The 14,199-nt window shown below is 38.4% G+C and overlaps 1 protein-coding gene across 1 annotated transcript in view; it reads right to left on the bottom strand.

The window, feature by feature from the left end:
* Positions 1-4,940: 4,940 nt before the first annotated feature.
* The window catches only part of ACOX3 (acyl-CoA oxidase 3, pristanoyl), a 31,884-nt gene continuing 22,625 nt past the window's right edge, over positions 4,941-14,199 (bottom strand). Inside the window, exons 13-18 of the mRNA XM_058803164.1 lie at positions 14,031-14,144; positions 12,561-12,676; positions 9,812-9,986; positions 9,262-9,329; positions 8,503-8,589; positions 4,941-5,358 (exon numbers count right to left, since the gene is read on the bottom strand). Of these exons, the coding sequence (XP_058659147.1) occupies positions 5,239-5,358; positions 8,503-8,589; positions 9,262-9,329; positions 9,812-9,986; positions 12,561-12,676; positions 14,031-14,144 (680 nt within the window). The 3' untranslated portion in view covers positions 4,941-5,238. The remainder of the gene's footprint in view (positions 5,359-8,502; positions 8,590-9,261; positions 9,330-9,811; positions 9,987-12,560; positions 12,677-14,030; positions 14,145-14,199) is intronic.

Here is a 14,199-nt window from a genome sequence, read left to right as displayed (position 1 = left end):
AATACCTGGAATTAAATCAGGTGTGTCTGAAAAACTGTATTTTCTGTAAAATCTCTGATTGATATTTTTTGTATTGCTATATGGTATGTATTTTATTAACTTAATCCCCCTTCAGGTTTTCCATTAGTTTGTTTTTCATAGAATCAAGTTTGTCACTTTTCGTCCTTTTAAAATGTTGGTAGAACAGCTGACTCTAGCCTGGTGGAATTTCTTTGATAGTCTTAAATACAAGATAAATGAGTGTGCTTAGGTCAGTCAAATCTTCACCATTTTGTTACATGGCTCTGCTGATTTTAGTGCTTACCATAGTATGTGTTGCTTAACAGCTTTCTGGGTTACTGAGGGATTGGAAAGTATTTCATCACATCCCAGTGATAAGAACACATAAATACAGTGCAGAACCACTTGTTGAATACTTCTGCTTCTTTATAAACCATTTTGTTATTGAAGCTCATATTTTTGCCATAGAAAATTATCTCTGTCTATACATTTTTGTTTTGATTCTTACATTTTACAAAAAAAAAAACCCCAAAGCACTGTATAAAGAGGTTTCATTCTCAGGCAATGGTTGCCCATTGCTTGTGGACAGACTGCCCCAAAAGCCGTGTGGAGTGGTCAGGAGGTGGTAAGTGCAGGATATGCTCTACAGTACAGTGGCAGCATGGTGGCTTTCCTCCGGATGCCCTGGAAGCTGTCCTGGCCCGCGGATCACGTGTGGAAAGCATGAATTATGTCCCAGTCACAGCCACAGGACAAACTCCAGATCCATGTTGGTCCTTCCAGGTTGTTTTCTAACTCCTGGTTATCACTCCATGGCAAATATGCTGCCCTTCTGAAAAAATGGACATTATGATTGAAGCATTTTTTTATCCAAGAACATGTAATTTAAAAATATCCTTTGCTTAAAACAAAGACTAAAAATGAATATTTTATAAGTTGACAAAAATAAGTATTTAGCAGAGCTCTGAGTAGAGAGACGATGACAAATGAAATGAGTTGGGAAGGGCAGGAGGATGGAAGAACATGGGCAGGTGAAGGCAGGCAATGCCCAATGGTGCTGTGTCTTTGGAGACTGATGGAAAGCTCAGTAGATGCTCTACACTAAGACTGACCAAACAAAAAATGTAAAAATGTGGAAATTGCCTTCAGGAAATACACTGGGAATTCTTCTAGCCATGCACTTACTAGTCTATTATGTGACAAATAATTATAAATTATGTGACACTGATGAAACTCCTGATAGAGCTTGAATTTATTCAAGAGAGATTCATGCTGAGGCAATGCTGAACAATCACAACCAGGCTGCAAACATTTGAGAATAAAACAAGGCAAGGTAGTCAGCAGAACTGCTGTTCTCAGCATTTACCTCTCTCTTTGCCTTGAAAGGAACTGATGTGAAGTGCTCTGCTGTATCTCATTAACCTGTGACTTGACTTTCTTGGATAAGAGGGAAGCTTTGGGTAGCCAGTGCCAGTGGTGTGTGCAGCCTGCTGGGATCCAGCTGACCCCACCTGGCTGCAGCGTGTGCCTCAGCTCAGACCATCACATGGATGCCTCATGCAGCAGCTCCCCTGGCCTGTGCTGCTCCTCAGGCCGCTGAACCGAGCTAAAATGATCTCACTGTGATCTCAGGCTAATGAGAAGTGGGAATAACAAACCCTTGAGGCCAGTGAAGGTGTGGTGCTAGCAAAGGACACCCTGTGATGTCCATATGGCTGGAACAGAGAGACAGACTGCTCATGCTGGTAGCATGGGCTGATGTGACCTCAGCACTTGTGTTTGAAAACACATTAACTCAGTAAAGAAAATATATGAACAAAGGCAAACAGAAGAGGAAGTTGCATCCCTGCAGAATGTGTGATAAATCATTAATTACAGTGGGAAGGAGGCTTTCAGACAGAAAGAGCAGCATATGAGTCTACTCATTCCTGCACAAAACAAGCACTTCTGAATCCACATCCACAGATGTAAAGCATGGCACGGCTTCCACCTGACCCAGAAAGCACTCCTCCTGAAATTACCACTCCTGAGAAGGTGATGTGAAATATTCATGGATTTATCTTGCCACATCAGCAAGGGAGACCTGTGCATTCAGTGTTCCAGCACACGTAAACAATTTCAATCTTTCTGTTAAAACCTTTTTGCTTTGAGTCACATCAGCACACAGAAGACATACCTGGTTTGAAATACCCTGGGCAGGTAGGTGGTCACAAAGCAGAACACTGCCACTCTCCAGGAGAGGAGCAGGGCACAGGGTCCTGGGGAAGCAGTTTTAAGGCTCTTCCAGGCCTATTTGGATTCAGCTCTCTGGTGCCTTCACGTGGCAGCTTAAAAGGATGGATCCCCGAGGCCAAATTATTTTGGACTGAAGCTATTTGACTGAATTTGACCGAGCTCCCCAACCAAGATAAAATGACACATCCAACTTTATTTGGCATTTGAAATGGGAGGGAAATGACTTCTCTGTTCTGCCAGAGGCCTCTTTTATTTAATGTTCTACAAAGAGGAAGAAACTGCATATAATAATGACATCTTGTGGTAGTTGTTGAATTATTGCCCTATGATTTAGTAGATAACCAGATGCCAAATTTCATGACATCTCTCTCTTTCCATGCTTCAGCTCTGCAAGTTCAAAGCTACAAATTCTCCTGCTCTGAGAAGCTGGACATAGAAGATCTCTGGAACCTTTGGCTGTTGACTTCAGAGGAAATTCTTCTCATTTGATTATACAGATCTGGCTAAAAATACAGATCAGAAATTCATAGTCAAACCTGATCACAGTTACCCAGGTATTCATACAGGAAGTACTACTTTTGGTAATGTTGAGTGCAGAGTGGCTCTGGCCCACAGAATGAGCCTGCCTTCACTGCACCATGGCTTTGTACTGGGTGTCAGAGTAAAGAGTGACAGACTTTGCTGCAGCATGCAAATCCTGACAGCTGCTGAACACCTGCACTGAGCTTGCAAACAGCCCTGGTGAGCAGCCACCAGCACCCAGTGGCTGGGGATGCAGGATTTTTTAAAGAGTGAATGCCCAAGGCCTCACAGTGCTTGTACTTATTTCAGCTTTGGTGCTCAGGTCTGTAACTCCTGCAATCAGCCAGGTACCCAACAGTCCCATGAGGCTCTAAGCTTACTGCAGGCTGTGACATTTCATATTTAGGGTCCATAACCGTGCTATTTTACTGAGTACCCCACTTTGCCTGCCCATAATCAGGTCCTTGCTGGTGCAGCCTCTGCTGTGCTGGCTCTAGTTGAAGTTAGGAGCTTTTCAGAACAAACAGCACTTTTTCCTGCCAGTTTGTACAGTCCCTATCATCAGAGAGAGGCACAGCTTGTATCAGGGAGTTTGGCTGTTGCCAGAATAGTCATAATAAAGAAGATTAGCAGGAAGGGCTTAGGGATATATTTTTACAGGATGTCTGTTTATCTTGTCATGTGCTTGGTGAGTATCCTTGTGGTTCACCAGGTCTCCAGGTCTCTGCTACTGTGACACACTTTTGCTGTGTTTTTTTTTTTTTTTTATTGGGATGAAGCTGGCTTAAGTTATATGCCAAACACCTTTGTGCTTTTTTCTGGGCTACCAAGGCCTCATAAACAGACTTACAGTTTATACACAAGATTTACACACAGCTGTTTCCCAGCTGTGAGGAAGGAGGCAAGAAAAGACTGAGTCACTTATGGAGAGCTCAGAGGTGATGGTGAAATCACACACATGTAGGACAGCAGAACAATGCTGCTGATCAGCATTGATAGTGCAGAATGGGGACTGACAGATCAATGCTACTACATTTAATGCAGCATGGCATCTCTTCTCCATTTGCCTTTTTCACTGCCAGAGTTCCTGGTGTTCACATTAGATACTGGGAATTACAAGCTCTGCCTCTTTCCTTCTGAGACACTTGTTGGATGCCCCATTGATATGGAAAATTCCTAAAGATAATCAGGACACCCCATGACTCCATAACATCTAATGATAGGTGTTTAGCTGTATTGATCTATTTTTTATTCCATAGGATTATGCCACCTATTGGACTTTATTAAAAGAGCCAAAACAGTTCAAAGAAAATGAACACTTTATACTGGGTTGTTTTTATCAGCAAAGAAGGTTAAACTTCCCTACAGTTCAATTGCAAGAAAAAGAGCTTCTATCAGGACATCCTGAGCTAAGGAACCTCATTAGAAAAGCAGAAAGAATAGAGGCAGAAAAACCACAGGCAACACTGACTATATCTGGTGAAGAAAAAGAAATTAAGGAAAAAAAAATACAGTTTAACAGGATAGCTTTTATCCATTTTTCCAATGGGACTATAAAGAACAGCCATAGAATTTCAGACTTTTTCTTTGGCTTTTTTGTTTCTAAACTGAAGTGTGTTGAGGGTGATCATTTTTAATTGACCTTGAACTTGACGTGGTAAAATTACTAACATTTAAGTCTGCTCTGAGTCTGGCTAAGAAGTTATCTTTACTGAAAGAACATTCCTTTCAGCTCAAAGCTAACAGTGTGATTGGTTCCAATTTCCCACTTCTGAGCTGAGACAACACAGGGTGTGGCACTAATCAGAGCCATCTTTCCACACTGCCACATTAGTGTTTGGTTCCTCAGAACTGGGGCAGCCAGCGAGCTCCCAGAGTCATCCTGTGCCCCCAAGGACAGACACCTGCCTCTGCTGACACTGAAACCATTGCTTGTCCTGACCTCTTCCCTTCTGGTCTTCTGAAAAGCAATACAGCTTGGTTCTCTGCAATCTGAGGACAGGGGAGTAGAGGGAAAGATGCTCTCCCAATGTTCTCTCACTATAATCACAGTCAGTACAGGTTTTGTCCAGACTGTCCTAATTTTTTTTTGCCTTTATCAGCTTATTCATAATCCCCGGTGGAAAATGTTTTTTTTTTTTTAATTATTTACCTTCTGTAATATAAAAATATCAACAAGAGAGTGATTGGAAAATCTTTTTAATATAAACTTTGCAAATCAATGATTAAAATAAATCTTCATTTTTTAAAATTTAATTAAGTAAATATGTATAGTGTGCAGATGTGTTGCTCTTGATCTTGTCATTATTATGTTAGCAGTCCCTCAGATCAAGTTGGACTTGATTTCAAAGTTTTAAAATAACTGGCACCTCCTGGTGAAAATCCCTTCAATTTTCATCATTCATATGGCCTCATTTCCTCCTGATGTTTGTCACAAGGTATCCATCTCAGGCCCATCCAGACTCTTAAAAGCTGTTTGATTTACAATCTTGACCTCAGCCTGCCTATAACAGGTTTATTCATGCAAAATTCTGCCCACCATGAAGGTCTGTTCAGAACTTTGTTGCCTTGAAGGATCTCTCCCCACATATTTTTGTATAACTGTAAAATAAAAATAAAAAAGGATTAATGCACAGAGAAGAAACAAAACATCTGCAAGATAAATTATTAAGTTAACTTACTGGCTGAAATGAGATTTTAATTGAATTTCTAGATAACAAATGTGAATAATTATGTACAGGAAAGAACAAACAGAACAATAACCACAAAATTTCAAAGTACTGTAAACATCAGATTTCTGTGTAAATCATTTAGACCATCCTTGCATAAGAGCAGGAAACCAGAAATCTTTATTATCTCTGGTTTTCAACTTGACAGGAGTTGTACTATCAAAGGTAGAAATTTGGAACAAGATTAGATTAAGCCAATCTTTGTTCTGTCCAAACCTGAGGGCTGTGTCTGAAAGCACTCATGGACAGCTGCTGTTATCTTTGTTTGAACACACTTCTGGAAAGGAATAGAACTTCTTTCCCAGTGTGAAATGTTTGATTTGAGCATAAGAAATTCTTCTCTCAAGAGCAGATTGCTTATTTATCATTTTACTAATTTGTAATTTTTTTGCAGCAGAGTTAAAAAGAAGAAAATTTTGCAAAAGTAGAATTTTAACAATATTTGTTAATTCATAATTAACAAAAGCTTAAAGCTTTAAATAACTTCATAGGAAAACCAGGAAAGAAAGAATATATTTTCAGTAGTAAGATAGAACAGTGTAACAAAATAATAATGTAGTATAAAAGTAGTCAGTGAGGTAAAGTGAAATGCCATTTTTCTTCATCAAAAGATGCTGTGATCCTAAATATCTGGGATGAGTTAAATAAATATTGAAATATATTTAATATTTGATATATTTTACCTTGATTACATGGGCTAATGTTAACTACTTATTCCATTCTAATTTTGATTAAATATTGTCTAACAAGTCTTAATTAATCCTGAAATAAATGTGGCAATACCTTCACAGACTTAGGCTGAGATTAAGATTCACTTTTATGGAGAAATAAAGATTCACTCTTATGAAGAAATTATCCACACCATCAAAAGTTCCATTTAAAGAGAATTTGAATTCTTTAGGGCTTAAAGCTGCCTATAAAAAAATTTGAAACCTTTCCTCAGCTCTAACTATGATCTGTGGCTTACAGCGCAAGGCACTCCACTGCAGCACAACACAATTTATCCTGAATTAAATTCTCCTTTTTGTTATCCTTGGATAATCTATTCTTTAAAATACTGTAATTTTTACTAAAATGTTTGCATTGGTTCTTAGAAGGTGCAAAGCAATCATTGAATAGAGGATTAAACATAGACAGCCAGGAGACAATGATCCTTAATAAGTATTTTGAGTGAGGGATTGGCAGCCTTCTGTGAATTTCAGTTGAAAATATTTACACAAGCTGAAAATCACAGACTTACAGGCAATTCAGAAAACCTTCCTGAATTTTATGGAACATGGGTTGAATAGCACTGATTAAAATTACTTTCTCGATGATTCAATGAATTTATAAAAAAGTAAGTACGTAAGGAATTGTTTAGATTCCTACATGCATTTCTCATATACTCCTAATATTAGTATCTAATATTAATAAGTCTCTATGGCTTCTGCATTTGCAAGAGCTAAGAGGTACCCAATGAAGAGCCAGCCAAATCCATCATGACAGCTTTATCAGCTACTGATAAGAAATCTCCAGGTGACTGCTAGAGAGGGGATACTATTCTAGGAATGGATCACTGTGTACTTGTACCATATTTTATATTTCTGCCTATAGCATCTGCTCACAACTTCTGCTAGGGACAGAAAAATGTGTTAAAATGGGCTTTTGGCCAACACAGATACTCTTAACATTCTAACAAACTATGTTCTTTTTCTGAAGAGTTACTTTTGGAGCTTCCCTCCCATGACCTCTTGCATTAATTTAACCCTCAAAAAACGACATAGAAATGGAAACAAAGTTTCCAGTGATGATTAAAGCCCTCTAGGAGATGGCTGGATAGGTAGAGCCAGCCTTTCCTGCCTCATTTGTAGAGACTGCTAACAAAGTAAACATTGTGTTAGGTCAGCTTAGAAACATCTGTTCTGCCCTCTGTATTGCTGGATCACCATGGGAACAAGGGGCAACTTCAGACAAGAATTTACACGAAACACTGAAATCCACGGAGTCTGATGCAGCATTCCTGTCAAACATCCTGGCAGGCTCCCCAGGCTCCAGGGATTGTCTGCAGCATCCATCCACACCAACCCAAATTACTGTGCTGTGACACTGGTCTCTGCAGAATAGTTATCCCACAGCTCAGCCCTGATGAGTAGGTTTGGCTCAGTAAGCAAGAATTTTGGTTTGCTGAGATTTTGGAATAAAGACAGATCTTGAAATATGTAAAAAAAAAAAAAAAAAAAAAAGGAAGGGAGAGACCAGGAGCTGTTGTAGCCAACTCCATGGTGCACCTACACCCCGAGTCCTGCTTATAGATGTGGTCATGCCACTTCAGAAATGATATGGCAGAAGCAGAAAATACACAGAGAAGGAAAACAAGGTCTGTCAGAGGAATGAAAAGGCTCCCATAGATGGTAAATAGATATGGACTGGGACTAGGACGTATTTTCTAACAGCAATCATAATTAAATTGTAGAAATGATGATGTGATAAAAACCAAATGACAGCTGAATTTGAAAATGGATGGGAGAAAATGGAGAATAGCTACATCTGTGGCTACTAAACAGAATGATACAAACAGAATCTGTGGCATAAGACATCTCTTAAACTGCCAACAGCTGAGACATCAGGAAAAGAACACCTCACTTTTTCATCTGTTTCCCAGTGTTCTCTTTGGCCATCCATCCCTGTCAGCCACAGAGTATTCTGTGAAGTGAATCCAGTATGGCCCTTCTTATGCTCTTAACTCTAGCTTTGTGTAACTACACCAAAAAATTTCTCTCAGCCCTTTATCATTTGAGTGCACAGATGCCCACAACAGCAAAATACAGCAATACAAGTCTCCCACTGAAGCGTATCTGCACTAAATAAAAAAGTTCATCTTCTGCTGACATCAATTTAACTCTGGTAGTATTTTCCACTGAAAAATTGTCTTTCTTTTCTTTTGTACTTGTGAAATGTCTTGAATATGTTAAGGCTAATTACAGGCAATAATCTTCTTTATGAATAAAGTTACAAATTTTACAATGGGTTTTCTTACCTCTCCACTTGCTTTACCAATGGCAGAATTGAGAATGAAGTCAGAAGGAGCAAAGGCATCAACCAGGGCAACTGCATCATCTTTCAACTGTTTAAAACCAAGAGAGACACATTTGACAACTTCTGCAGTTGTCTATGGCTGAACTACAGAGCAGTATAAAAATTACTTTCATAAAGTACCAGCTTTGATAATTTAAGAGAAATCCACAATTAGTAGCCTAGATTTATTTCAATTTCTTTCACTCCCATGGTAACTGCCAAAAAAGACTGTATTTCAAATGTTTTCCTCCTTTACATAGGGGGTTTTAAACACATTTTAACCAATATGGTGTTGTTTACACATATAAACACATATCATATTGGACTTTAAAAATATAATGACCAGATTCTTCTTTGAAGTTTTGCTGACCTGCAAAGAATATGTTGCAGTTTGGAAAGCTTTAGTGTTAAGAAAAAAACCCCACAAACTCACTCAGAAATTAAATAAAAAGAACTGCACTGAAATATTTCACTGGCTTTCCAATGAAGATTGCAAGGCCACAAATGCTATGCTGTTGTTTGGTAGGACATATTGTTTTCCATTTATTGAAATAAATTAAGACTAGATTCAGGGTGAGTGAGTTGCTAAACTTTACAGAAAATTATTCAGAAACCATGCTAACTTACCCCATGAAGTACAGAATAATCTGCTGACTGTAAGCTATGTATCTCATTTTTAGTGTTTATATACTCTATATTTAATCACAATAAACAGGCTTACCCTGTAACAGAGCTTCAGAATAGCGTCCTGAATAAATTTCCCAGGTTGTTCCCCCGAAGCATAGCCACCTTAAACATATTCACAGAGAAGCTTATACTAGTTAAGATTACATTGCTAAGAACTTTTTGCCAAGTTCATGAGTTCAGTAGTCAAGAGTAAGTAACTGCACCTGTGTAATTGAACTGATAGTCTTTCATTAATGAGCTGACTACAGAACTCTTAATCTAAGCTATGCAGAGCCTTTTGCAGAATGAGCTGCACTACAGCATCTTGCTGCCTATCCCTCATCCTGTCACACAAGCACTGGATCACAGCAAAATCTCTTATCTCTCCATCATCTCTGAGGTAAGAGAGAGACTTTCGGGTTAATTTTTCACTGCAGATTCCTGCTCCTGAAAATTTGGTCAGGAATGACTGTTCTGTATTAAACAAGCAGTAAGAAAATGCTGTAACATAAATCATCACTAGGATTCTCTGCCCTGTCCAGGGAATATTTTTTGTACTTTTTATAAAAGTGACATGCACAGCACATTCAGGGAGCTGACCTCACCTTGGTAGAGCACAGCCAGGTGTTTACTCAAGGACCAGAGCCCATAGAGAGCACTGAGATGCCTCAGCACTGGCTGCAGAGCTGCTGGGACGCTGGGATCGTGGCTGTAGTCGTGGAAGCGCTGTAAGGCTGTCTGCTCAATGAAAGCCAGAGCCAGAGACCGACAGTAGTACACCTGAGGAGACAGGGGAGAAAAACACTGAGGAACAAAACACAAAGAACCAGCCCTCAGCCTGTGCAGAATGGCATTGGTGAAGTTAGAGGAGTTCTACTGATTCAGTGTGATGATCTAGTTGGAGAAATTTTAACAGTAGGAGAAAACACTTTCCACAATGTCTGTGCAAAGGTTAGTTATGGAATGTCTCATGAAATGCCTATTAGAGGTAAGATTGATGCCTATTACCAGTCTAATTTGGCAGTTTCAGCCAGGCTTTATGGGATCAAGAAGTTACATGAGAGAGAAGACAATGTAAAATCAGGTCTGCTGATTTTAGGATTGCTAAGAAACCTACGTGAATCTAAGAAGAAAAAGGTAGGCTTATATTTATTTAATATGATCCAGAGTTTTATAAAGAGGATACAAATCTTCCTATTGAAAAATTATTAAAGTCCCTTCAAATAATAAACAAAAATCTGATCATGTCAGCATGAGTGGATTCTGTAGATGGAGTGCAATAGATTGCAGTATGTTTTGAAGGAACTATTCAACTAGTCCTTCCCAACTATCTGATGAGAAAGACAAGTCACCAGTTACTGTTAATGCAAAGTACATAACCTTAAGTGATTGTATGTACTTACACAGGAACACTTCTTTCACTTATATACTTCAGCTTTGCTATATGTGCTGCCATGGAATAGATTACTGATTGACAACATTCTAACTGGTGAACAGCAGGGGAATATGATGCCATTCCTGTCCTGGCTGACTTGCTGCAATGATGTAACTCATGATTGTTTTAAGTTTGTTTTGTTAAGGTTTAGGTGTTTAATTTTTTCCATGTAGAATCAGTTGATTAGTTTTAATTATTTTCTTTTAAATACTTGCAATACCCTTGCATTTAGATCCACTGCAGCCTGTAAAGAAAGCATATTCCAAAGATCACTGTCTCTCTAAACAGCAGCTGCCCAGTGGCACACTTACGTCCAAGCTCAAAAACATTTATAAATTATTATTTACAGCAAAATACACATCCTCTAGTCTCTGCAGCATTAAGGAGGACTGACCCCTTACTAGAGGTATTTTTGAGATATGCTAATTCCCTAGTCAGAATGAAATGCATCTTAACATCCCAAATGAAACATTAATAATTGTTTTCCTATTGTTCTCCCCTATAATTCTATTTTCCTCTTTCCCATTGCTTACACTTCTCTACTGTTTCTATCAAGCTGAGCCCAAACCAAAATAACCTAGGGATAGGCTAGGAATCTCTTCCAGATCCCCCATCGCATGAACAAATATTTTGTATTAGTCAACCACTGGGCTGACAGAAAAGTGTTTCTTCATGCCCAGAAAGTTTTAAATCTAATATATATATGTCTTCAAAGCACAGCTTGTAAATAATTTTCAAATGTTTTTGAGGCATGACATTTAAAATAAAAAGTCCTGCTGTCCTGAGAATGAATTGTAGGTAGAAAAGAAAAACTAATGACCTAAAGCATACCAACACCTATCCCAAAAGCAGTTGTGTGCCTGAACCTCTTTGAATTTTAAATATAATAGATAAGAAAATCTTCATACTTCTGAGCTCACCATTCTAATGCACTGGCCCAAACACCAGCTTCACCAAAACCTGGCTAACTGACAGGCAATCAGCCTGGAGTTTCTGGCAATTCCCAGTCTGGATTTGACCCTGAAGAATTTCTCTATAAGCTGCTTCTAGGGTAAAAGCAGGAAAGATTTTTCTCCCCCCTATTAGTGGTTTCACATAGATCATCCCCTGTTGAAGCCGGGCTGGGACTTTCTAGGTGCAGAGTTGAATGTTGACTATTCCTTCCTGCTGTTTTTTAGCTTTGCAGATAAAGTAAATGACACCAACCATCTTCAGGGAACTGACCTTTCTCAGTGACAAATGACAAGTGCTCATTCCTTGGATGTGAGTCAATTTTTCTTATGGAGGTAGTAGAGGAATCTGGTGAGCTTGGGGATAAATACTGAAATTTGGAGTTAAGCCATTCCTAGCTGTTATAACTCTCTGGTAAGAGAGTGGATCTGCTATATGTAAATTGTCAATGTTTCCTTTTCAGGTTCCAATGCTGTCAGTCTGGTATCTTTCATGAGTACTTTGCACTATAGGAATTAGAGATGAAAAAGACCTATTAGGTCATCTAGTTTACCTACCTGCCAGAGCAAGATTCTTTCCTACACTATGTATTTGGCCACAAGTGCAGATGGAGAAGTAATAATCACATGCTGCAGTGTATTTAATACTAACAGATTTAGTCTTCAGAAGTTGTGCTATCAAAATTGCAGACATCACACAGCACATGCCTGCAACTTTTCTGAAGGGAAATATATCCTGAATATATCCTGGAAGATTTCTGCTGATGGTAACTGTCCTCATGCTATCATGTTCTGTGCAATGCACATGGTCAGGTATTAAGTTTTATAAGTATTAAGTATTAGTTATCTGACTTGCTGCTTTATGGTTCAGGAAATTGTACTTTATGGCAGAAGAAGATAAAACTAACAGAAACTGAAAGACTTGGATGAAAAGAAATGAATAAAATAAGAAAGATTTTTAAGTATTACCTGACAGTTGTTTTTTGCCTCAAAATCACTTTGTCCAGCCTGCTTCTCCTTATTCATTTTTAGGTCACTTTCTCGGAGCAGGTAGCAAACCAACCATTTATAAGCTGCTAAAGGAACTATGAAAAAGAAAAAAAGCAAAATTTTTAACATTCACAGTTTTGATGCAAAAAGTCACATGAAAATTCTATTGCCAGCCCCAGATTTTGTTACTTGAGATGAAAAGTCAAACCATCAATTAATCAATCCATTGACATGTCACTTTTTCCATTAATGTAGATACAATAAATATCTGGGGACAACAGTCAGATTGTGAGGGTACAGTTGAAGACATAATCATGTCTGGCTATACACTACTTCAAACTGATCCCAAGCTGGAAGACAAGGTGTATCCACAGCTCGGTTTACACTTCTTACTTAAATAAATTTTTTGCTGCTTTTTTTTTTCCCCATATGAAGACTTAGGCCTGCAAGGTACAAAGTCTCTTCTGAGAATACAAGAACAGAAGACACTCCACAATTACAGGAAGCATGTGACTTGCAACATTTTTTTCACTGGTGGCTGAATGTAATCATATTTAAATGACTAGCTTTGTACATAATTGTGTCATATTTCTAAGAGCAGCCTAGAACTATTAAGGTAAAAAGTTATTCAGCATGAGGTCCTTGCATGAATCCAGCTTATTTCTTAGCTGAAGATTTCATGTAGAGGATACCTTATGGCATAGGCAGTGTTCACATGCTGCCTAAATTAAGGCATTTAGATTAACAGTCCAGTTTGTAACAGAATGGATCAAGAAACAGATTCAGACATTTTTAACTATGGTCTGGTTCAGTAGGTATTGCATGAGAGGAGAGAACATGTGCTGTTGCTCTCATTAGGTTTTGGTATTCTTTTTAACTTTTGTGTCCAAGGGCCAATCTGGGCTCAGTGATACACAAATGGGAACAGCATCTCATGTCATACTTGACTTGATTATAGCAGAGTAAATCAGGAAAACTACAGGAAACTCTTTTTCCACCATTACTAATTTTTCACTACACAACAAAAAGCACCTGTCAAAAGCAGATGAACTTCATGCCTTTTCAACATGCTTGTAAATCCCTTGTATGGTTTTCTAAAATAAGCTATTTTAGTGATAGAAGATAGTGGCAATCAATCCCCTTAGAACCAGAAAACAGCAATAAAGTAGCGAAAAACCCTAACTCAGAGATGCTATTTTAAGGGAACAAAAGAGAAAAAATAATATCTGATGTTATCCTCCATTCCAGAAATGAATTTGGGGGAAATAGAATGTATTTTGAAATGCAAACTATGTTCTTAGTAAATAAAAATGCATGTAATACAAGAAATGTCAGCAAATATGACAAATATCTAATAAGCAGCAGAGGTTGAATCTCAAATCTCTGGATCCTTTCCATTGGAAAGGAATTTAAAGTTCTAGAATCAGTCTAATAACAGCAGAAGCCTACCTGAGGAGTCCATGCAATCTTCAACACTAATGGCTGTGAATTTCCAGCCAAGAATATGATGGTAGTCTTGCAAAAAGTTTATTGTTCCCAAAGGGGATTCAAAAGGAGCTTTATCTGAAATACCAGAGAAAATAAAAATGATTTATGAGAAAAGAAATCAGACTTTTTG

Source organism: Ammospiza caudacuta, chromosome 4 (genome assembly GCF_027887145.1).
Source record: "Ammospiza caudacuta isolate bAmmCau1 chromosome 4, bAmmCau1.pri, whole genome shotgun sequence".
NCBI classification, from domain to species: Eukaryota; Metazoa; Chordata; class Aves; order Passeriformes; family Passerellidae; genus Ammospiza; species Ammospiza caudacuta.
The sequence above is the reverse complement of the archived record's forward strand: the minus strand, read 5'-3'. Positions and strand labels throughout refer to the sequence as shown.